The 25,920-nt window shown below is 48.0% G+C and overlaps 1 protein-coding gene across 1 annotated transcript; it reads right to left on the bottom strand.

Annotated features, from left to right (window-relative positions):
* Positions 1–8,343: 8,343 nt before the first annotated feature.
* On the bottom strand, positions 8,344–25,036 carry dmac2 (distal membrane arm assembly component 2). Its single transcript, XM_055663789.1, has 6 exons — positions 24,859–25,036; positions 22,423–22,604; positions 19,895–19,975; positions 15,878–16,017; positions 12,186–12,348; positions 8,344–9,010 (listed from the first exon to the last, which is right to left on the bottom strand). Exons 1-6 carry the CDS (start codon positions 24,904–24,906, stop codon positions 8,791–8,793), a joined length of 834 nt encoding a protein of 277 aa, XP_055519764.1. The 5' UTR covers positions 24,907–25,036; the 3' UTR covers positions 8,344–8,790.
* Positions 25,037–25,920: the final 884 nt, after the last annotated feature.

Genomic DNA, 25,920 nt, shown 5'->3' on the forward strand with positions numbered 1-25,920 from the left:
CAGCCTGAAGCCGCGCGCGGTCTGCACAGCTCCAGCTGGCGCGGCGTCTACAGCCCGGGATCCCTCGTGGGGGACCCGGGGGGAAGAAGAAGCTTCCACCGCCGGCCCGCGGCCAACTTCTACCGCGAGTCCGGTATGGACTTAACATCACCCCTGGAGGGGAGCTTCGACCGCCGGCCCTGCAGACTGCGGTGCTTCTGGCTGCGACGTGGAGGGAACTTTAAATCTTCGGCCGCCGGCCTGCGGCCTACACCAACTAAAAGCCGCGGTCTCCGGTGGGGAAGAGCCGACTCTGGACTTACCTGGACTTGTACCTTGTCCTTACCATCTGGACGCCCGCAGCAACGGCTGCGGAGGGTTGAGGTCCCGACCACGGGGGAAAATGAAGGAGGACTGGCCAAATTGTGTGCCTTCCACCACAGTGATGAATGCTGTGGTGGATGTTTATGTTAAATTTTTATTGTGTACTTGTGTGTGTTCTTTATCATTGTACCGCTGCTGACGTATTCATTTCACTTGCACTTATGTGCAATGTGACAAATAAACCGTATTGTATTGTACAAATGAGTAAAGATATGCACAAAGTAACGATGATTAAAGAACCGGCCCATTCTTAGTTGTGGGCTCTAGATGAAAACAAGTTATACAGTGGAAATTCAACAGAAGTTCAGTGATGAAACTCATACCATGACTAGTGTGGGGGGGGGGGGGGGCATTGGGAAAAGGGAACACAAAGGTTATTTGAAGTTAGAGAAGTCAATGTTCATACCGCTGGGGTGCAGGCTGCCCAAGTGAAATATACATTGCTGTTCCTCCAATTTGCACTGGACAGTGGAGGAGGCCCAGGACAGAAAGGTCAGTGTGGGGATGGGAGGATGAGTTAGTGTGTAGAGGGAACGGCAGATGCCGGTTTACACCAATATACACCAGGTTATATGTATCTAATCACAAAGCAGATAGAGAGAGAGAGAGAGAGAGAGAGAGAGAGAGAGAGAGAGAGAGACAGAGAGAGAGAGATAGAGAGTGAGAGAGAGACAGTGAGAGAGAGAGAGAGACAGAGAGAGAGAGAGAGAGAGAGAGAGAGAGAGACAGAGAGACAGAGAGAGACAGAGAGAGACACAGAGAGAGAGAGAGAGATACAGAGAGACAGAGAGAGAGACAGAGATAGAGAGAGACAGAGAGAGACAGAGACAGAGTTAGAAAGGGGGAGTGAGAATCAAAAAGCAACAGAGAGGGGAGCGAGATGGAGGACAGAGGGGCGAGAGGACAGAGGGAGGTAAGAGAGAACTCTCTCTCTCTCTCTCTCTCTCTCTCTCTCTCTCTCTCGCTCTCTGTTCCCCCCCATCCTGGGTGGGTTTTCTCAGAGATATCACGTTTCCTCCCACACTCCAAAGGCGTTCAGCTTTGCAGGTAACTTGGTGTAAATGTAAAATTATCCCTAGCCTTTTGCCATCCAAACCCGTCGTATCCATGTACCTGTCTAACTGCTTCTTAAACGTTGGGATAGTCCCTGACTCAACTAGCTCCTCTGGCAGCTTGTTCCATACATCCGCCTTCCTTTGTGTGAAAAAATCACCTCTCAGATTCCTATAACATCTCTCCACCTTCACCATAAAACCATGCCCACTTCACACAGGTTTGTAGGTTAATTGGCCTGGTACGAACATGAAAATTGTCCCCAGTGTGTGTAGGATAGTGTTAGTGTGCGGGGATCGCTGGTCGGCACGGACCCGGTGGGCCGAAGGGCCTGTTTCCGTGCTGTATCTCTAAACTAAACTAAGCATTCGTGCCAGGACAGAAAGGGGAAGGAGCAAACAACAAGATGTCAGGATTAGTGCAGTCAAACTGCGAATAAAACTGAGACCACAGACACCACTTGTATTTCACTCTGCTGTTGATGGCAGTTGGATTACAGGATGTGGCAGTAATGTACAAAATGCCAGGGCGCACAGCCAACGTTGATAGCTGGCAACGGCCAGATAGCGGGTGGACGGGAAGCAGCAGCGGTATAAATAGTCATCCCGAAGGAACTGCAGATGCTGGGAAATCGAAGGTCGAAGTATCAAGGCAAGGCAAGGCACTGTCCATCTTCAAATCCACCCTAAAAACTCATTTTTATTCTCTGGCTTTCGACACTGGCTGAGACATTGCTCCTGTTTTTAGTGCTTTTAATGTCTTTTTATAGTCCTGTGTTTTACGGTTTTTAATGGTTTGTAATAACTTCTTGTCCATGAGTTCTCATGTACAGCACTTTGTGGCAACTGCAGTTGTTTAAAATGTTTTATGAATAAAGTTATTATTATTATTATTATTATAAGGCAAGTTTATTTATATGGCACCATTCATGCAAACAGCAATTTAAAATAAAAATTAAAATAGTCAATAATTAAAAATTGCAAAATAAACAATATGACAAATGTATGAATAATAAAACAGCATCAATGAAACAATAAAACGATTTTAAGAAGCACATAAGGGTTAAAACTAGATGGTTAAGATTACCTGCATGTCGGGTTATGGACAAGCTATAGTAAACAACAGTGTTTTTAGGCCTGATTTAAATGCGCTTACAGTCTGTGCACACCTCAGGTGTTCAGGGAGCTTGTTCCACAGGTGTGTAGCATAAAAACCGAATGCTGCTTCAGCCTTTTTAGTTCTGACCCTGGGAACACAGAGTAAACCTGTCCCTGAAGACCTGAGGAGTCTAGGCGCCTCATGTCAGGACTGTCTTATGAAGAAAGACTGGATAGACTTGGTTTATACTCTCTAGAATTTAGAAGATTGAGAGGGGATCTTATAGAAACTTACAAAATTCTTAAGGGGTTGGACAGGCTAGATGCACTAAGATTGTTCCCGATGTTAGGGAAGTCCAGGACAAGGGGTCACAGCTTAAGGATAAGGGGGAAATCCTTTAAAACCGAGATGAGAAGAACTTTTTTCACACAGAGAGTGGTGAATCTCTGGAACTCTCTGCCACAGAGGGTAGTTGAGGCCAGTTCATTGGCTATATTTAAGAGGGAGTTAGATGTGGCCCTTGTGGCTAAGGGGATCAGGGGGTGTGGAGAGAAGGCAGGTACGGGATACTGAGTTGGATGATTAGCCATGATCATATTGAATGGCGGTACAGGCTCGAAGGGCCGAATGGCCTACTCCTGCACCTAATTTCTATGTTTCTATATACAACAAGTAGGTCCTCTCAGAGATGTATTTTGGACCTAGACCATTCAGTGCCTTGTAGGTCAGTAACAGAATTTAAAAATCTATCCTCTTACACGCAGGGAGCCAGTGCAAAGATTTAAGGACAGGTGTAATGTGGTCCATTTTCTTGGTGTTGGTCAAGACTCTGGCAGCGGCATTTTGGATAAGCTGCAGTTGTTTAATTGATTTTTGATTGAGACCTGTAAAGATGCCATTACAATAATCTAACCTACTAAAAATATATGCATGAACAAGTTTTTCAGTGTCTTCTTTGGACAGAAATCCCTTGATTCTTGCAAGTATCAAGTATCAAGTCTTTTCAGTCTGAACGAAATTTCGTGCCTTGCAGTCACAACATAGAATAAAATAACTGAACACACACTTAACACATATTTAACATTCACCACCGTGAGTCTACCAGGCACCTCCTCACTGTAATGGAAGGCAAAAGTCCCAAAGTCCTTGTCTCTTCCCTTCCTGATCTCCTTCTGCGTTGAGGCGATCCAGGCTTCCGATGTTGTGACCCCGCCGGGTGATGGTAAGTAATGTCAGTCCCGCGGCTGAATCCAAGCTCCGCGAACGGGCCGGTTCAAACTCCGTGACCCGGGGCGGTCGGAGCTCCTGTAAAACAGGTCACCGACCTGGGACCCGCGAGCTTCCGACGATGTCATCCACTGGGCCCGCGGCCGAGCCTCAGGGCTTAGCAACGCCGCCACAGGCACGGGGCCGGCCAGCCTCGCGTTGCTAAGTCCTGGCTGGCTCCGCCTCCGGAGCCTGGAGGTCGGTCCCAGCTGGAGGCCGCCAGCTCCGCCATTATTTTTTTTCCCCTTAGTCTCACCTGCCTGCACTCATACCATAACCCACCATTCCCTGCACATCCATATGCCTATCCAATTTATTTTAAATGATACCAATGAACCTGCCTCCACCACTTCCACTGGAAGCTCATTCCACACCGCTACCACTCTCTGAGTAAAGAAGTTCCCCCTCATATTACCCCTAAACTTCTGTCCCTTAATTCTGAAGTCATGTCCTCTTGTTTGAATCTTCCCTATTCTCAAAGGGAAAAGCTTGTCCACATCAACTCTGTCTATCCCTCTCATCATTTTAAAGACCTCTATCAAGTCCCCCCTTAACCTTCTGCACTCCAGAGAATAAAGACCTCACTTATTCAACTTATCTCTGTAACTTAGTTGTTGAAACCCAGGCAACATTCTAGTAAATCTCCTCTGTACTCTCTCTATTTTGTTGACATCCTTCCTATAATTGGGCGACCAAAATTGTACACCATACTCCAGATTTGGTCTCACCAATGCCTTGTACAATTTTAACATTACATCCCAGCTTCTATACTCAATGCTCTGATTTATAAAGGCTAGCATACCAAAAGCTTTCTTTACCACCCTATCTATATGAGATTCCACCTTCAAGGAACTATGCACGGTTATTCCCAGATCCCTCTGTTCAACTGTATTTGTCCTGCCAAGGTGTAGCACCTCACATTTATCAGCATTTATCAGCTAAACCTAACCTAAATAACACAACCTAAATAAACAAAATTAACTAAAACAGGACAAAAGAAAACAAACAAAAAGAAAAAACAGACTGCAGGTGAGCCGCCACTTCCGGACCTTGACCTCGAAGGAGTCTGAAGAAGGGTTTCGGCCTGAAACGTCGCCTATTTCCTTTGCTCCATAGATGCTGCTGCACCCGCTGAGTTTCTCCAGCATTTTTGTCTACCATCCTGCTGGAGTAACTCAGCGGGACAGGCAGCATCTCTGGGGAGGAGGAATGGGCGACGTTTCGGGGTCGAACCCCTTCTTCAGATTTATTGAATGGTTGGATTGATTGAATGAAAGATACAGCATGGAAAACAGGCCCTTCGGCCTACCGAGTCCGTTCCGGCCATCAAGGGCAATGGGGGGGGGGGTCTCGACCCATAACGTCGCCCATTCCTTAACGCCGTAACTTCTCTCCAGAGATGCTGCCCGTCCCGCTGAGTTACTCCAGCATTCTGTGTCTACCAAAGCTTTGCATCCATGCTTCATACATTTTTATATCTTTGTGGGTGTGGGAGTGATTTAGCATTTATACACACTCAAGGGGAAGACTAACTCATCGAGACACAGAGTAGTACAGCATGGAAACAGGCCCTTCAGCCCAATCGGCTTCTGTGAAGTGGTTCATTGTCCCTAGTGTGTGTGTGTCGGACAGCGCTAGTGTGCGGGGATCGCTGGTCGGCGCGGACTCTGTGGGCCAAAGGGCATGTTTCCGCGCTGTATCTCTAAATAAAATGGGGCGGCACGTCTGCGTAGCGGTAGAGTTGCTGCCTTACAGCGCCGGGGACCCGGGTTCGATCCCGACCACGGGTGCTGCCTGTACGGAGTTTGCACGTTCTCCCTGTGTTTTCTCCGAGACCTTCGGTTACCACCCCCCCCGCACTCCCAAAGACGTACAAATGGTGCAAATGTAAATTGTCCCGAGTGTGTGTAGGATAGTGTTAGTGTGCGGGGATCGCTGGTCAGTGCGGACTCGATGGGCCGAAGGGCCTGTTTCCGTGCTGTGCCTATAAAATTAAACCTAAATAAAGATTGTGTTGCACCAAGCCTTGGTTTGAAGTCTTTTGTTTGACATCATTTGATACCCTGTCAAGGTGATAGGATCAGCAAACTGATCAAGGTTGCATTCTTCCCCATTCTTCAAAGCATTCCAGTAAATCTTGTTTTATCTTGCAAATATTTGCAACGTTTGTATGAAATTTGCATGTTTTGCCTATGACCTTCCCCCCAATCGCCAAAGGAAGTTAGTTTGCAGATACAGCGCGGAAATAGGCCCTTCGGCCCACCAGCGATGCCCGCACACTAATACTATCCCACACACACACACACGAGTGACAATTTACATTTATACCAAACCAATTAGCCTACAAACCTGTACGCCTTTGTCGTGTGGGAGGAAACGCTGCTCACACCCTTCGCATCATTCATTTGTTGATTTAGGTCCATTGTCAAGGTACGTGAAGCCAACAGTTGTGAACCTGGGTTTTAGGATGGACAGTGACTTTAAATTAGATCGCCAAATATGCGCGGTGGTTAAGTCCAGCTTCTTTCACCTAAGGAAGCTGGCGAAGGTGAAGCCCATTCTCGAGCGGCAGCATTTTGAGACAGTAATCCATGCCTTTATTACATCTAGGCTGGATTACTGTAACGCGCTCTATTTTGGAGTTGCTCGTTCTTCACTGGCTCGTCTCCAGTTGGTTCAGAATGCTGCTGCTCGCCTTTTAACTGGGACTCGAAAGAGGGAGCACATATCGCCAATTCTGGCCTCCCTACACTGGCTCCCGGTGCACTTTCGAGTTCATTTTAAGATACTGTTATTTGTTTTTAAATCTCTGAATGGGCTCGCCCCGCCTTACCTCTCTGAGCTGCTCCACCCATACGCTCCTGCCCGGTCCCTCAGGTCAGCTGGTCAGCTGCTCCTGGAGGTACCGAGGTCTAGTCGGAAGCTCAGAGGGGATAGAGCCTTCTCTGTTGCTGCTCCGGCACTCTGGAACACCCTGCCGTTGCACATCAGACAGGCCCCCTCACTGTCCATCTTCAAATCCAGTGTTAAAACACATTTGTACTCCCTGGCTTTTGACCATGCCTGAGGCTTTGCTTCTGTTTGTGGTGTTTTTGATGTTTCTTTATTTTACATGTCTTTTCCTACTATTTCTTTTGATTGTTATTATTTGTGTGTATTAACTTTTTTTGTCAATGATTAGTGATGTACAGCACTTTGTTGCAGCTATGTTTGTTTTTAAAGTGCTCTATAAATAAAATTATTATTATTATAGCGCAAATCGAGGCCATTCGTCCCCTTGTGTCTGTGCTAGCTCGCCACCATCAGAGCAATTACTTCCTCCACACCCACTGCACTGTCACCATAGCTTCAAATATTGTTTACAACGTATTTATATTTAACCAATTTCCTCCTGACAGCCACACTGAAACCTGGCTCCACATATTCCAGATCCCAATGGTGTAACACTTTAGTGGTCATTTTATTGCCCCATGTACCAAAGTACGGTGATATTCTCTGTCGCACACAGTTCAGAAGCTTTAGTTTAGTTTTAGAGATACAGCGCGGAAATAGGCCCTGCGACCCACCGAGTCCACTCCGACCATCGATGCCCGCACATTAACACCATCCTACACATGCACCAAGCCAATTAACCTACAAGCCTGTCCGTCTTTGGAGTGTGGGAGGAAACCGAAGATCTCGGAGAAAACCCACACAGGTCACGACGGGGAGAACGTACAAACTCCGTCCAGACAGCACCCGTAGTCAGGATCGAACCCGGGTCTCCGGCGCTGTATTCACTGTAAGGCAGCAACTCTACTGCTGCGCCACCGTGACTTAGATCAAGTAGCGCTTAAAAGGGCCTGTCCCACTTGGACAACCTAATCCACGTGTTTATGTACACGCTGTCTCCTAATCTGAGGAAAGACATTCTTGCCATTGAGAAGGTTCACCAGACTGATTCCTGGGATGGCAGGACTTTCATATGAAGAAAGACTGGATAGACTCGGCTTGTACTCGCTGGAATTTAGAAGATTGAGGGGGGATCTTATAGAAACGTACAAAATTCTTAAGCGGTTGGACAGGCTAGATGCAGGAAGATTGTTCCCGATGTTGGGGAAGTCCAGAACAAGGGGCCACACAGTTTAAGGATAAGGGGGAAATCTTTTAGGACCGAGATGAGGAAAACATTTTTCACACAGAGAGTGGTGAATCTGTGGAATTCTCTGCCACAGAAGGTAGTTTAGAGTCTTTAGAGGTACAGCGCAGAAACAGGCCCTTCGGCCCAACGAGTCCGTGCCGACCAGCGATCACCCCGTACGCTAGCACTATCCTACGCCAAGGACAATTTACAATTTTTACCAAAGCCAATTAACCTCCAAACCTGTATGTCTGCGGGAGGAAACCGGTCACGGGGAGAACGTGCAAACTCCGTACAGACAGCACCCATGGTCGGGATCGAACCTGGGCCTCTGGCGCTGTGAGGCAGCAACTCCACCGTGCAGCCCCAAATTGGATCATTGAAAGGAGGTTTTCTCCGCCGACAATCCCCACAAAGATGCCATCGGCCAGATCACAACAGCAGACATTTTAAACTCCAAATTTAATAACTTACTAGTTCAGACAACTGAAACAGATGATTGGATTCATACCGAGGCAGCAACATAATCAGAAAACAAATTTAAGCTGATTAGAAGGTACACAAAAATGCTGGAGAAACTCAGCGGGTGCAGCAGCATCTATGGAGCGAAGGAGATAGGTGACGTTTCGGGCCGAAACTCTTCCTCATACTTAAGCTGATTAGATTCTGTAAGAACCGCATTGCAACGAGGTCTCAAGGTTCAAGGTTAGTGCAAAGATAGGTAGAGATTTGTCCACACCGGCCTGGTTAATTGACTCCACATTGAAGAGCCCATGTTGCCATGGACTGCTCCAGCCCTGCCCTCTTGTGGCTAATGTGAGATGTTCGCTGATGCCTGGCTGGTGGCTTCGGGAAAGCGATTGAGGAGATCATGAAACCTCTTCAGGACTTCAGGTCAAGTCTTTCAGGGTTCCAGCTGGGAGAGCTAGTCCCAAGCCCATCCCTTGTGGAGAGGAGCCACTGTGTCCAGTGAGCGGCTGCTGCAACAGTCCATCTTCATACTTGATGCCCACCACCACGCACTGGGGAAGGGTCTCCTCCAACAGAATCCTCAGCAACCCTCGGTTGTCCACTGAGGGAAGGTCCGATAGGTCCAGGCGCCGCAGATTCCTGTACAAGGGAGACAACGGTCAGTGGCTGGACTGGAGGCGACTGGATTGTGGAATTCACTGTCACTGAAGGGCATCAGGGAGGTGCAGCGATAGAGTTGCTGCCTTTTTATTTTTATTTTTTTTATTAAAGCTTTATTTCAGACACCGGTCCATATACACATCAAACAGTACAAAGAATTACAAAGATACATTAAGAAATTGCACATTAGCCTAAAATATATATAAGCTATTGCACCAATGCCATCTTAGCCTAGAAGTGAATCTATAGCAGCTTTTCAGAGGGCTGACTAAGGCTTCAATGATGTGGTTCTCTGACTACACACTAGGGACACGAAGTAGCAACCTCATTGCATCATTGTATGCTACCTTAAGCCTCTGCATACTCTTTTTCTTATACTTAGACCACAATTGAGCAGTATATAACGGTGTGATGTAGGTTCTGAACAGGGAACATTTCACATGGTCAGAGCACATATAAAACTTCCTTATAAGCATGTTGGCTTGAAGATAAATTTTACAGCGTTGTCGGTAGACTGTTAGCAGATCAATTTCCCTCCTGGGATCAATAACGTTCGATCGTATTGTATCATATCCTTACAGCGCCAGAGATCCGGTTCCATCCCGACTACGGGTATTGTGTGTACTTGTGGAGTTTGTACATTCTAGTTTCTAGAATTCTAGAAAGCCAATGGCATGTTGGCCTTTATAACAAGAGGAGTCGAATATAGGAGCAAAGAGGTCCTTCTGCAGTTGTACAGAGCCCTTGTGAGACCACACCTGGAGTATCGTGTGCAGTTTTGGTCCCCTCATTTGAGGAAGGACATTCTTGCTATTGAGGTTTACAAGGTTAATTCCCGGGATGGCGGGACTGTCATATGCTGAGAGAATGGAGCAGCTGGGCTTGTACACTCTGGAGTTTAGAAGGATGAGAGGTTATCCTATTGAAACATATAAGATTATTAAGGGTTTGGACACACTAGAGGCAGGAAACATGTTCCTGATGTTCGGGGAGTCCAGAACCAGGGGCCACACAGTTTAAGAATAAGGAGTAAGCCATTTAGAACAGAGACGAGGAAACACTTTTTCTCACAGAGAGTTGGCTGTGGAATTCTCTGCCTCAGATTCTCTGGGTGCTTTCTAGAGAAAGCTAGATAGGGCTCTTAAAGATAGTGGAGTCAGGAGATATGGGGAGAAGGCAGGAACGGGGTACTGATTGGGGATGATCAGCCATGATCACATTGAATGGCGATGATGGCTTGAAGGGCCGAATGGCCTCCTATTGTCTATTGTCTATTTCCGCCCACACTCCAAGGACGTACAGGTTTGTAGGTTAATTGGTTCGGTAAATGTAAAAATTGTCCCTAGTGGGTGTAGGACGGTGTTAATGTGCGGGGATCGCTGGATGGTGCGGACCATCAGGCCAGAATGAAATGCTCGGAGAAGGAAAAAGAGGTGCAGCGCACGCACAGGCCTTGAACCTGGTGAGACGCAGGAGGAGCCCGGCCAGGACTCACCCCACAGAGCCCAGTCCCTCCACGCACTAGAGTCTCCCAACCCCTACAGAGTGGTTACTAAGATGGCTGATCCGTGGGCGGTTGCTGCTGGGACGCAAGTCGGGGCCTGATCAACTGGGTCACCTGGGCGAGGGTGTCTGATGTTGTGAGACCCCAAACACCCGATGACCCCAGGTCACATCACTGAGGATGCGTCCCAGCGCATCTAGAAGATGTATCTTTCTCACACTGTTTCCGTGCTGTATCTCTAAACTAAACTAAAACTAAAAGGCCCTGGAGGCCAAGTCAATTGATATTTTTAAGGTGGAGAATGACAGATTCTTGATTAGTACGGGTGTCAGGGGTTATGGGGAGAAGGCAGGAGAATGGGGTTAGGAGGGAGAGATAGATCAGCCATGGCGGAGTAGACTTGATGGGCCGAAGGGCCGAATTCTACTGCTGGGACCGCAGCGGACTGGGTTTGCTTGAGAAAAAGTTGTAAAGTTCTATCATAGAGTAATAGATACAGGCCCTTCGGCCCAACTTGCCCACACTGGCCAACATGCCCCAGCTACACTAGTCCCACCTGCCTGCGCTTTCTCCATATCATTTAGAACGGAGGTGAGGAAACACTTTTTCACACTGAGAGTGGTGAGTCTGTGGAATTCTCTGCCTCAGAGGGCGGTGGAGGCAGTTTCTCTGAATACTTTCAAGAGAGAGCTAGATAGGGCTCTTAAAAATAGCAGAGTCAGGGGATATGGGGAGAAGGCAGGAACGGGGTACTGATTGGGGATGATCAGCCCTGATCACATTGAAAGGGGCGGGAGATTGCAACCTTCACATGGTCCGCCCTGTTTCGATGAATGCAATCAACTTGGCGTGCACAATCAAATAAGATCAACAAGTTGTCCTCCAGCTTTAGGCTGTCAACGCCATAGGCGAGAAGAAGATCACATTGAATAATGTTGCCGGCTCGAAGGGCCGAATGGCCTACTCCTGCACCTATTGTCTATTGCCAAACCTGTCCTAACCATGTGTTAAAGAGGGAACTGCAGATGCTGGAGAATCGAAGGTTACACAGAAAAGCTGGAGAAACTCAGCGGGTGCAGCTTTGTGTCTGAAGAAGGGTTTCGGCCCGAAACGTTGCCTATTTCCTTCGCTCCATAGATGCTGCTGCACCCGCTGAGTTTCTCCAGCTTTTCTGTGTAACCTGTCCTAACCATGTACCTGTCTGTTTCTTAAAGCCCTGTCCCACTTTACGAGTTCATTCCAAGAGCTCTCCCGAGTTCTAAAAAAAATCAAACTCGTGGTAAGCACGGAGAATGAACGTAGTGGGAACGTCGGAGCTCGGGGACGTCTCTTAGCGGCTCGTAACGCTAATGGCAGGTACTCGGGAAGACTCGCTAACGGCAGGTAAGCACGGGAAGACTCGTGAAGATTTTTCAACATGTTGAAAAATGTCCACGAGAGCCCCGAGTACCGACGAGTGGCCATTACCGTAAATCTCCGAGTTCGAATCAGGAGAGCTCTTTGGAATGAACTCGTACAGTGGGACAGGGCTTTAAAATGTTGGGACAGTCCCAGCCTCAACTACCTCCACTGGCAGCTTGATCTATACCCCATGGAATGGGATATTGGCACTTCATTGCCACACGGGGCCCAGGATGGGCCTTGACTTACTTGAGATGATGCAGTGAGGCCAGGCCCCGCTCGGTGACCTTGGGACAACCTGCCAGCCCCAACTCTTCCAGCGAGTCTCCAAACACATGCAGGCGGCTCAAGCACCAGTCGTCAACGTGGGGGCAGTTGTTTAGCCTCAAGTACTTCAGCTCCTTCAGGCACACTGCACACAAGCAAAAACACAGGAGATAAGGATAACAGTGTCGGCACGGGCTCGATGGGCTGAAGGGCCTGTTTCCGTGATGTATCTCTAAACTAAACAAGGCTAGGAGGAGAAAGTTTATGGACGATGTACATAGAAACATAGACAATAGGTGCAGGAGGAGGCCATTCGGCCCTTCGAGCCAGCGCCACCATTCAATATGATCACGTCTGATCATCCAAAATCAGTACCCTGTTCCTGCTTTCTCCCCATATCCCTTGATTCCCTCAGCCCTAAGAGTTAAATCTGACTCTCTCTTGAAAACATGCATCTTTGAGTTCATTCATTTGCTTCACGTACCTCCACTGTCTCTCGTTTCCCTCTCCCCTGATCCTCAGTCTGACGAAGGGTCTCCACCCCCAAACGTCACCCATTCCTTCTCTCCAGACATGCTGCCTGTCTGTCTCGCTGAGTTACTCCAGCTTTTTGTGTCTATCTTCGGTTTAAACCAGCATCTGCAGTTCCTTCCTACGCGATACATTTTAGTTTAGTTTTGTATAGAGATACAGGCCCTTCGGCCCATCGGGCCTGTGATCCCCGCATGCTAACGCCATCCTACACACACTGGGGACAATTTACAATGATACCAAGCCAACTTTCCTACAAATTTGCACGTCTTTGGAGTGTGGGAGGAAACCGGAGCACCTGGAGAAAACCCACGCAGGTCACGGGGAGAGCGTACAAACTCCGTACAGACAGCACCCGTAGTCAGGATCGAACCCGGGTCACTGATGCTGTTCGGCAGCAACTCTACCGCTGTGCCACTATATATCACACTTCATTAGTTCATAAATTATAGGAGCAAAATAAGGCCATTCGGCCCATCAAGTCTACTCTGCCATTTAAACCTGGATGATCTGTGCAGGGAATATCCTGGCTCCAGGAAAGATGGAGTGGTCTTGAAAGGACTTGCAAAGGTTTTCAACAGTTGTAGCCCTTAGGGAATGGAGGTGACACAATGCTTAATGTTTTCCTCTGTTTTGGTTTAGTTTTGTTCAGTTAAGTTTAGAGATGTGACATAGAAACAGGCCCTTTGGCCCACTGAGTCCATGCTATACTTTCCCTCTCAACCCCAAAGACAGACCCGGCGTGGGGGAGGCTGGGCTGCCAAGAACAAAGGGGGACCATAAATGATAGGAGCAGAATTAGGCCATTCAGCCCATCAAGTCTACTTGGCCATTCAATCATGGCTGATCTATCTCTCCATCCTAGCAAATGGTATGTCAGCATTCATAGCAAAAGGATTTGAGTATAGGAGCAGGGAGGTTCTACTGCAGTTGTACAGGGTCTTGGTGAGACCACACCTGGAGTATTGCGTACAGTTTTGGTCTCCAAATCTGAGGAAAGACATTCCTGCCATAGAGGGAGTACAGAGAAGGTTCACCAGACTGATTCCTGGGATGTCAGGACTTTCATATGAAGAAAGACTGGATAGACTCGGCTTGTACTCGCTAGAATTTAAAAGATTGAGGGGGGATCTTATAGAAACTTACAAAATTCTTAAGGGGTTGGACAGGCTAGATGCAGGAAGATTGTTCCCAATGTTGGGGAAGTCCAGAACAAGGGGTCATAGTTTAAGGATAAGAGGGAAGTCATTTAGGACCGAGATGAGAAAATCATTTTTTACACAGAGAGTGTTGAATCTGTGGAATTCTCTGCCACAGGAAGGTAGTTGAGGCCAGTTCATTGGCTATATTTAAGAGGGAGTTAGATGTGGCCCTTGTGGCTAAAGGGATCAGGGGGTATGGAGAGAAGGCAGGTACAGGATACTGAGTTGGATGATCAGCCGTGATCATATTGAATGGCAGTGCAGGCTCGAAGGGCCGAATGGCCTACTCCTGCACCTATTTTCTACGTTTCTATATTTCTAACCCCATTCTCCTGCCTTCGCCCCCGACACCCGTACTAATCAAGTATTCCACTGTATCTCGGTACAAGTGATAGTAATGAAACAATATCAATACATGCACTTCCCCAACTCAAGTGTACTGCGTGTGGATAGGCACAAATGCTGGAGTCACTCAGAGGGTGAGGCAGCATCTCCGGGAAAAAACGGTGGGGGAGATGTTACAAAAGGAGACACAAAGTGCTGGTGTAAACTCAGCGGGACATCTCTGGAGAACACGGTGGCACAGCGGTAGAGTTGCTGCCTTACAGCCCTTGCAGTGCCAGAGACCCGGGTTCCATCCCGACTACGAAATCTGCCTCAGAGGCCGGTGGAGGCCGGCTTTCAAGAGAGAGCTAGATAGGGCTAATAAATACTGAATTTAATAAATGAATTATAAATCTTTACTATTCATATTTAATAATTACCTTTTTATCATTTTAGTCAGGGAAGGCACTGCCGACTGTGCCTGGTTAATATATGATGACGTTTGTCGGCACTGGGCCTGTACTCACTGGAGTTTAGAAGAATGAGGGGGGACCTCATTGAAACTTACAGAATAGTGAAATGCCTGGATAGAGTGGATGTGGAGAGGATGGTGGGAGAGTCTAGGACTAGAGGGCATAGCCTCAGAATTTAAGGATGTTCCTTTAGGAAGGAGATGAGGAGGAATTATTTTTGTCAGAGGGTGGTGAATCTGTTGAATTCATTGCCACAGACAGCTGTGGAGGCCAAGTCAGTGGAGATTGTTAAGGCAGAGATAGATAGAATCTTGATTAGTGCGGGTATCAGGGGTTATGGGGAGAAGGCAGGAGAATTCAATGTGATCAACCATGATAACATTGAATGGCGGTGCTGGCTTGAAGGGCCGAATGGCCTACTCCTGCACTTATTGTCTATTGTCTAATCCGTCAATCTCCGCCTTCAAAACATCCACTGCCTTGGCCTCCACAGCCGTCTGTGGCAATGAATTCAACAGATTCACCACCCTCTGACTAAAAACATTCCTCCTCATCTTCTTTCTAAAGGTACGTCCTTTTATTCTGAGGCTACGGCCACTGAGAGTGGGATAAGATAGAACTCGTGTGAACAAGTGGTGAATAGTCCGCGGTAAAATTGACCCAAATGTGCAGGGAGTGGATGAGAAAGTGGGATAGCATAGAACTAGTGTGAACCGGAGACTCGGTGGGCCGAAGGGCCTGTATCGATACGATACGATAGAACTTTATTTATACCAGGAGGGAAATTGATTAATTTCAATAGACAATAGACATTAGGTGCAGGAGTAGGCCATTCGGCCCTTCGTGCCAGCACCGCCATTCAATGTGATCATTGCTGATCATCCACAATTAGTACCGTGTTCCTGCCTTCTCCCCATATCCCCTGATTCCGCTATCTTTAAAAGCACTACCCGAGGGATTAAACAAAATCATATTTGTTTCCTTGTCTGAAGAAGGGTCTCAACCCAAAAAGTCACCTATTTCCTTCGCTCCATAGATGCTGCCTCACCCGCTGAGTTTCTCCAGCATTTTTGTCCACCTTCGATTTTCCAGCATCTGCAGTTCCTTCTTCAACCAAATGTTTGCAAGGACACTCGTCACTTACCCAAGTTGTCCAATCCGTCGTAGGTTATCGAGGTGCCGCTAGCGTCGACTGCCTCCAGCGGGACCTCTCGCAAACTGAGGAAGTCATAGCTGAACTTTCCCCTCTTGTTTGGCCGAATCCACTCTTCCTCCCCTGCAAAGCTGTAGAACAAAACTGATCACAATCACAGGCAGCAATGGTCTATTGAGGTCGGCACAGCGGTGGAGTTGATGCCTCACAGCGCCAGGGTCCCGGGTTCGATCCTGACCACGGGTGCTATCTGTACGGAGTTTGTACCTACTCCCTGTGACTGCGTGGGTTTTAACCAGGTTGCTCCGGTTTCCTCCCACACCCCAAAGAAGTACATGTGTGCGTTTCAAAGCCGTATCTCTAAACTAGACTAAACTAAAGAGGACTTAGCATGTTGTCCAAGCATTAAAGTTCCTTTGTTTATCCCTCACCACATGCCCAGCTCCTCTTTGTCACTGTGTGACGGAACAGTGTAGAGGGAGCTACCCAGTTTTGTCCCTGCCCTGGGATCCTGACTACGGGTGCTTTCTGTACGGAGTTTGCACGTTCTCCCCGTGACCTGCGTGGGTTCTCTCCGGGTGCTCCGGTTTCCTCCCACACTCCAAAGATGTGCAGGTTTGTAGGTTAATTGGCTTCGGTAAAAATTGTACAATGTCACTAATGGGAGTGGGATAGTGCTAGTGGGCGGGTCGGTTGGTGCGGACTCGATGGGCCGAAGGGTCTGTTTCCGCACAGTATCTCTAAGGCTCAAAGTCTAAAGGTGATTAAAGGGCCTTATAGGATGCTTCCCTTCATACGATCAGTGAGTGGAAAAGATACAAAGTGCTGGAGTAACTCAGCGGGTCAGGCAGCATCCCTGGAGAACATGGATAGTTGACATCCCAGACCGCGACCCTTCTTGACACTCTGAGTTCCTCCAGCACTTGTTTTGATAACCAGCATCTGCGGTTCTTTGTGTATTCATACGAGCAGGGATGAGGTTGGTCACAGCCTTGCGCACTGCATACAATTCCAAGGCCACACCACAGGAAAGATGCAATTACACTGAAGAGATTTATGAGGATGCCGGCAGGACTGGAAAACATTTTAGGTTCTGAGGAAAGATCGTAAAATTGTGACTGTTTCCTTTGGAAAGAGGCAGCGGGGAGGGGGGGGTTAACTGACGCGGGTAAAAAAATTACGAGCGGACTAATGGGAGCCATCTCCCTTGGCAGATGCGTCAAAAACAGGGGGCATGGATTTAAGTCTCGAGAGTGATTTATTGTCATGAGGAGGAACTGCAGGTGCTGGTGTAAACCGCAGATAGACACAAATTACATCAAGCAGCCCTCAACACAGCGAGGATTATAGTCGTACAGCATGGAAATGGCCCCATAGCAGAAGTGTCTACGTCACAGGACTAGAAACTGGAAGTATCCTGGGCTAAGGCGGACAAAAATGCTGGAGAAACTCAGCAGGTGCAGCAGCATCTGTGAAGCGAAGGAAATAGGCGACGTTTCGGGTCGAAACCCTTCTTCAGACTGATATGAGGATGGGGGGGGCGGGAAGAAAAAAGGAAGAGGTGGGCTGAGGGAGAGCTGAGAAGGGGAAAGTAAGGACTACCTGAAATTGGAGAAGTCAATGTTCATACCGCTGGGGTATAAACTGCCCAAGCGAAATATGAGGTGCTGCTCCTCCAATTTACGGTGGGCCTCACTCTGGCCATGGAGGAGGCCCAGGACAGAAAGGTCGGATTCGGAATGGGAGGGGGAGTTGAAGTGCTGAGCCACCAGGAGATCAGGTTATTGAGAACTGAGCGGATGTGTTTGGCGAAGTGATCGACAAAACCCAGAGATTCTTGACGAATGTTGGAATAAGCATCCTAATACAGAAAAATTAATATCTTTTATATATAATATCTTATTAGACAGTGACATCCCTATGACGGACTTACACAGACAAGCATGGGAAAAAGAATTAAATCAGGTAATAACGAAAGACACTTGGGAAGAAAGTTTACAATACATACATCAGTGTTCACTAAACGCCAGACACTCTCTAATACAATTTAAAGTAATACATAGGTTACATTACGCCAAAACAAAATTACATAACATTTTTCAACATATCTCACCTATATGTGATAAATGTCAACATTCAGAAGCTACGTTATCGCACATGTTTACAAGCTGTACAAAAATTAAAAATGTTTGGGTAAATATTTTTAGTATAATATCCAAAGTAACCAAAACACAACTGGAACCAAACTCAAAATTAATAATACTCGGAATATTAGAATTAAATCAAACACTTAGAATAACACAAAGAAACTTTATCGATTACAGTTTAATAACAGGAAAAAAATTAATCCTAAAATTTTGGAAAGGCCCTACGGCCCCCACAATCAGAATGTGGATTATAGAAATGACGGAGACCTTAAACGTGGAAAGAATTAGACTTGCCCTGTTGGACAAACAGGAATTATTCGTTGGAACATGGTCTCCTTTTATTGAGTACTTAAAGGGTCAGAATAGTTCAGCACAGGAACCTGACTAGCACCCGGACTAAAGATTGGATGAAATACTACACTTTGAAATATACGAACATATCTCGAATGATGTCTTTAAACTTAAACAAACTTTTCCATTCTTCCTTAATTACCTTTTTCACCCCTCTTTCTTTTTTTTTTTTCTTTTTTTTAATTTTTTTTTTTTATTTTCCCCCTCTCTTTCCCTCTTCTTTCCCTCTATTTCACCTATCCTTTTAGTTCTATCTAGTTATAAAAAAAAAACGAAGAAAAATGTAAAAAATATTGGAGACAATGTAATAATAACTGTCAATGTTATCATTTTAAAAATGTAAGACAGTAATGATGTAATAGACTATGTACTTATCTCCAATAATAATAAAAATCTAAAAAAAAAAAAAAAAAAAAAAAAAAAAAAAAAGCCTGCTCTTGGTCTCACCGATGTAGAGCAGCTGACACCTGGAGCAGCGGATGCAATAGATGAGGTTGGAGGAGATACAGGTGAACCTCTGTCGCACCTGGAACGATTGCTTGGATCCTTGAATGGAGTCGAGGGGGGAGGTAAAGTGACACGTGTAGCATTTCTTGCGGTTGCAAGGGAAAGTGCCTGGGGAGGGGGTGGTGCGGGAGGGAAGGGAAGAATTGACCAGGGAGTTATGGAGGGAGCGGTCTCTGTGGAAAGCAGACAGGGGGGGTGGGGAGATGGGAAGATGTGGCGAGTGGTGGGGTCACGTTGGAGGTGGCGAAACTGACGGGGAATTACTTGTTGTATGTGACGGCTGGTGGGGTCGAAGGTGAGGACTAGGGGGACTCTGCCCTTGTTGCGAGTGGGGGGATGGGGAGTGAGAGCAGAGTTACGAGGTATGGAAGAGACCCTGGTGAGAGCCTCATCTATAGTGGAAGAGGGGAACCCCTGTTCCCTGAAGAATGAGGACATCTCCGATGCCCTGGTGTGGAACGCCTCATCCTGGGAGCAGATGCGGCGTAGACGGAGGAATTGGGAGTAGGGGATGGAGTCCTTACAGGAAGCAGGGTGGGAAGAAGTGTAGTCCAGATAGCCATGGGAGGCAGTGGGTTTATAGTGGATGTCGGTCAGAAGTCTATCACCTGCGATGGAGATAGTGAGGTCAAGAAATGGTAGGAAAGTGTCGGAAATGTTCCAGGTGTATTTGAGCGCCGGGTAGAAGTTAGTGGTGAAATGCATGAAGTCAGTGAAATATGCGTGGGCTATCCTGATCTAATTCTGCTACCGCGATCATCTATTGCGATACGTGATTGTCGCCGGAAGCTTGCGTCCTTTTCAGGACAGACGATGACAGCGAGGTCGACATTTGTAACAAGATGGACACGGGAAGAAGAAGAAGCAGCATGGAAACAGGCCAACTTGCCCATGCTGACCAACATGCTCCATCTACCCGATCGATGTCCCACCTGCCCGTGTTTGCCCCATATCCTTTGAAACCCTTCCAGCCCAAACAAATGTTTTATGAACTGTAACCTACCGTACAGCTCCCCTCTGGCTCAAGATGTAGTATGCTGCTGCAATGTATATGCCGTATGTCTTCTGGGTATACCCATAGTATCTGAAATGAGGAGAGAGGCAGGGTTAAGGGGACATAGAACAAGGCAGTGGAAACAACATTCAAGATTCAATTTAATTGTCACATGTACCCAAGATTTGAGTTACCGTACAGCCATACTAAGTAAAAAGCAACAATACACACAGCACATCAAATAAAGTTTAGCATAAACATCCACCACAGTGGAATCAACATTCCTCACTGTGAGGGAAGGCAATAAAGTTCAGTCATCTTCCTCTATTGTTCACCCATTGTGGTCGGGGCCTTTGAACAGGGCCGTTGCCGTTGCCGACGGTCCGATGTTCAAGCCCTCTCGCCGGGACGATGGAAACTCCGGCGTCGTGACGGATCGGAACACTCTGCGGCCTGGAGCTCCCAAGTCAGCCGTTTCTTACCGGAGACCGCTGCTTCACGGTGTTAAAGTCCACAGGCTCCGCAGTCGGAGCTCCAACACTGGCGATCCTCAGCAAAAGATCCCAGGCTCCGCGATGGTAAGTCGCGCCGCACCCGCGACTTGAAGCTCCGGGCCGGTCTCCAGGAAAGGCCGCACCACTCCACGTTGTAGGCCGCAAAGGGGGGCGGAGATGCAACATGGAGATAGATCGCATCTCCGTCGAGGTAAATGATTGAAAAAAGTTCCCCCCGATCCCCACCCCACATAAAACATACCCAAGAGACATTAAAACAAACATTCAAGACATACTTAAAATAAAAACAGAGAAGGGGCAAGACAGACTGCTGGCGAGGCGGGAATTACGGGCGCCACCCGGTGGTGTCATGGATATGCACAGAACAGGCCTGTCAGCCCACCTTGTCCATGCTGACTGGTGGCAGAGACAGGCTGGTGAATCTGTGCAATTCCTTGTCACAGATGGCCATGGAGGCCAAGTCAATGGATATTTTTAAGGCAGACACAGATATAGATTCTTGATTAGTGCGGGTGTCAGGGGCTGTGGGGAGAAGGCAGGAGAATGGGATTAGGAGGGGGAGATAGATCAGCCACGATTGAATGGCGGAGTAGACCTGATGGGCCGAATGGCCTAAATTCTACTCCTATCACTTATGACCTTATGACATTGTGGGCCATCTACCAGCATCTGCAGTTCCTTCCTACACAAAGTTCAGTCATCCTATAAAGAGGAGGGTGACTGAACTTTGGTGCCTTCCCTCACAGTGGGAAACTTTGATTCTGCTGTGTGAAGATATTTATGTTAAAGTCTATTGTGTGCTTTTTGTATTTGTATGACTGTATGGTGACTTTGCTGGACTTTTCTACCAGCATTTGCAGTTCCTCTCTGCACATTTTGTCAGCTCCACTGTGAAATCTCCTCAAGGTATATCTACTTTTGTGTCTATCTTCGGTTTAAACCAGCATCTTCAGTTCCTTCCTATCAGTTCCTTCCTATACTTTGAAACAAATAAGATGTCGCTCTTCCAGGGAGATGCTAAATGCATTTCGTTGTCTCTGTACTGTACACTGACAATGACAATTAAAATTGAATCTGAATCTGATCTGAATCTTTGTTCTCCTCCTCTCTCCGTCGAGAATTCTGCAGCTTCCTCTCTTGCTGCCCCCCCCCTCTGTGAGTCGTCCCTCCTTCCGATTCTACGACCACGTTATACATTTTTGCATATCTTTCATTCACTGTTCTTTATCTCTCGACATCATCACCCATAGATAGACACAAAAGGCTGGAGTAACTCAGCGGGACAGGCAGCATCTCTGGAGAGAAGGAGTGGGTGACGTTTCGTGTCGAGAACCTTCTTCAGTCACCCTTTCCTTCTCTCCAGAGATGCTGCCTGTCCCGCTGAGTTACTCCACCTTTTTGTGTCTATCTTCGGTTTAAACCAGCATCTTCAGTTCCTTCCTATCAGTTCCTTCCTATCCTTTGAAACATATAAGATTGTTAAGGGCTTGGACACGCTAGAGGCAGGAAACATGTTCCCGATGTTGGGGGAGTCCAGAACCAGGGGCCACACAATTTAAGAATAAGGGGTAAGCCATTTAGAACGGAGACGAGGAAACACTTTTTCTCACAGAGAGTTGTGAGTCTGTGGAATTCTCTGCCTCAGAGGGCGGTGGAGGACGGTTTTCTGAATACTTTCAAGAGAGAGTTAGATAGGGCTCTTAAAGATAGCGGCGTCAGGGGATATGGGGAGAAGGCAGGAACGGGATACTGATTGGGGATGATCAGCCATGATCACATTGAATGGCGGTGTTGGCTCGAAGGGCCAAATGGCCCACCCCTGCACCTATTTTCTATTGTCTATCACCTATATCTCTCGTTTCCCTTATCCCTAACCAGGCTGAAGAAGGGTCTCAACCCGAAACGTCACCCATTCCTTCTCTCCAGAGATGCTGCCTGTCCCAGCTTTTTGTGTCTATCTTTTATACTTTTCTATGTTCTATGTTCGATGCAGGTGCGTTTAAAAAGCGACTATTGACATACGCATTCTTCCTCCTCAGGTTCCAGTTTCTCAAGGCTATGCTCCAGTTGAAGAGGTTTTCCACGTCGTAAAAGCGTTGGTAGAGTTTCAGCAGGCCTCGTTGTGTCCAGTGAACCAGCTTTGGCTGGGAAGAGCTGGGGCGTGCCGGGCAGCGGAGCGGTGCCAACACCTGGTAGCCTCTCATCTGCAATTAAAACGCATCGTGTCAGCGTCGCTAAACCGCCAACAAACATGCACCGGGCACAAGCGGTCTGTCATCAAATCACCCGCCCATGGCAGCAATGATGAGCATTGAGCCTCGATAAGGTAGACATAAGATGCTGAATTAACTCAGCGGGACAAGCAGCATCTCGGGAGGCTCTATAATGCGCTGGGCAGGCCGCATTTCACAAGGTCATAAGTTATAGGAGTAGAATTAGGCCATTCGGCCCATCAAGTCCACTCCGCCATTCAATCCCATTTTCCTGTCTTCTCCCCATAACCCTTGACACCCATTCTAATCAAGAATTTGTCTATCTCTGCCTTAAAAACAGCCTCCACAGCCCTCTGTGGCAATGAGTTCCACTGATTAACTACCTTCTGACTTAAGTTCCTCCTCACCTCCTTTCTAAAAGAGCGCCCTTTAATTCTGAAGCTGTGGCCTCTGGCCCTAGACTTTCCCACCAGTGGAAACATCCTTTCCACATCCACTCTATCTATGCCTTTCATATAAGTTTCAATGGGTTCCCCCTCAACCTCCAGCGAGTCGAGGCCCAGTGTAAAGTTCTGATAACATACCACATTAGTCACTATAAGAATGTAACAATTCCTCTTTACTACGCAAGAGTGAGTGGGAGAGCTACCCCCCCCAACACCCCCCCCCCCCCCAAGAATGTTGTATACTTGTTGTCCCTCACATTCCTCCACCAGTCCTTATCTTTTATGGCACATTAGTCACTATAAGAATGTAACAATTCCTCTTGATGGGCCTTATCTTGTTCTGAAGAAGGGTTTCGGCCCGAAACGTTACCTATCTCCTTCGCTCCATAGATGCTGCTGCACCCGCTGAGTTTCTCCAGCACTTTTGTGTACCTTCGATTTTCCAGCATCTGCAGTTCCTTCTTGAACAAACTCTTATCTTGTCTGGATCAGACTTGTCTTTTTGTGTGGTTTTACATATCAATTGGGCATCTTATATTTTGTGTCACAACACCCTGCATCTGTTCCATTTGTCATGCACCACAATCACCACAACTCATCACAGCATTTTATCTTGTAACCACATATTTATCTTGAATCCACATATTTCTTGTATGAGCTGTTCCACTGCACGTACACCTTTACCCCTTTCAGTTCTAAAATTCTTTCAGCAGTGCTCATCATATGTTAACCCATTCATTCCGGGGATCATTCTTGTAAACCTCCTCTGAATCCTCTCCAGAGCCAGCACACCCTTGCTCAGATATCATGCCCAAAATTTACGCACAGTACTCCAAATGCGACCTGACCAGCACCTTATAGAGCCTCATGCCTCCCCATTGTGGCTGAGGAACTGTAGATGACCCCAATCATCCTTTGGGGATAGATATTGAAGATAGACACAAAATGCTGGGGTTACTCAGCGGGACAGGCAGCATCTCTGGAGAGAAGGAATGGGAAAGAATGGGAATTACTCCAGCATTTTGTGTCTATCTTTGCTGTAAACCAGCACCTGCAGTTCCTTCCAAGTTCCCATACCTGGATGGATGGATGGCTGCTGAGATGTTCACTGGTGAGTAAATGTTGAATGAGGGGACGGGGTTACAAAGAGGCGGATATTTAAAACCCAGGCAATGTTTATATTTCAAACTAGGGCTGGTGAATCTTCGGAATTCTCATTTTGTGTCAAGGTCAATGGGGAATGAGTGCAGGGCATCTTTGGGTCACGTGGCTACCATGGGGGGGGCGTGGTCATTGTGGGGGCGGGGCGTGGCAAGGTGGAGCGTCACTGGGAGGGGGCGGAGCAAGGGGGAGCGTCACTGGGAGGGGGCGGAGCAAGGCGGAGCGTCACTGGGAGGGGGCGGAGCAAGGAGGAGCGTCACTGGGAGGGGGCGGAGCAAGGCGGAGCGTCACTGGGAGGGGGCGGAGCAAGGAGCAGCGTCATCGGGATGGGGCGGAGCAAGGAGGAGCGTCATCGGGAGGGGGCGGAGCAAGGAGGAGCGTCATAGGGAGGGGGCGGAGCAAGGTGGGAGGGGGCGGAGCAAGGTGGAACGTCACTGGGAGGGGGCGGAGCAAGGACGAGCGTCATCCGGGGGCGGGGCCAGTGTGAGGGGGAGGGGACTGAATCGGCGCCGCTCTCGTCTCGTCTCATCTCCGGCCGCAGCCCTTGGCCCTTGGCCCAGGCCCCGGCTGGCAGCCCGTAACGGGACGGGGTGGCCTGACCCGCGGGAGGGGAGCGAGCCTGCATTCCTCCGCCTTACCGTCCGCCGGGAGGTGAGCTGCAGCCAGTGGCCCAGCGCCGTCGCCATCGCTACTGGAGTCCGGAGGAACAAGGAGAGCGAATGGGAGGACCACACTAGCGCCACCGGCGGTGGGAGGGCCACTGTAGAGCCACCGGCTGTGAGAGGACCACACTAGCGCCACCGGCGGTGGGAGGACCACTGTAGCGCCACCGGCGGTGGGAGGACCACTGTAGCGCCACCGGCTGTGGGAGAACCACACTGTAGCGCCACTGGCGGCGGGAGGAACACACTGCAGCGCCACTGGGTGGCGGCGGGAGGAACACACTGCAGCACCACCGGCTCAGCACTGCTCTGGTTGTTGTAGGATGGTTCAGTTGCCTGATGACAGCTGTGAAGAAACTGTCCCTGAATGTGGAGTGTGTGCGTTTTAAATTAACTCTTAACAACATCCACAAATACGTGAAACACTAAGTGCCGGAGTAACTCAGCAATCTGAAGAAGGGCCCCGACCCGAAACGTCACCTGGCCATTCTCTCCCCACAGACGCTGCCTGACCCACTAAGTTCCTCCAGCACTTTGTGATTTGCTCAAGACCCTGGCGTCTGCAGTTCTGCGTGCCTCAATTCAAAATCGAGTGTTGTGAGGCAAATGAAACTTTTACGCTACTCGTAATGTACTTAAACTTTATTTAAGCTTTAAGTATTTCTGTAATACATAACTTCAAAACGTCTGGAAAACATGGCTGATTCTACAGGCCTTTTCTGCCCGAAAAGCCCCGCACACATGCACACTCTGGAAAAGCCCCGCACATGCGCCCACTTCATTCTCCCCTCCTATTTATAAGTTGAGACGGACAGGAGGTTTAGTACGTCTTGATGACCGTCGCAGCACTGGAGCTTCAGGAGATAGAAACTTAGAAATTAGGTGCCGGAGTAGGCCATTCGGCCCTTCGAGCCAGCACTGCCATTCAATATGATCATGGCTGATCATCCAACTCAGTATCCTGTACCTGCCTTCTCTCCATACCCCCTGATCCCTTTAGCCACAAGGGTCACATCTAACTCCCTCTTAAATATAGTC

This window comes from Leucoraja erinacea, chromosome 38 (genome assembly GCF_028641065.1).
Source record: "Leucoraja erinacea ecotype New England chromosome 38, Leri_hhj_1, whole genome shotgun sequence".
Lineage (NCBI taxonomy): Eukaryota > Metazoa > Chordata > Chondrichthyes > Rajiformes > Rajidae > Leucoraja > Leucoraja erinaceus.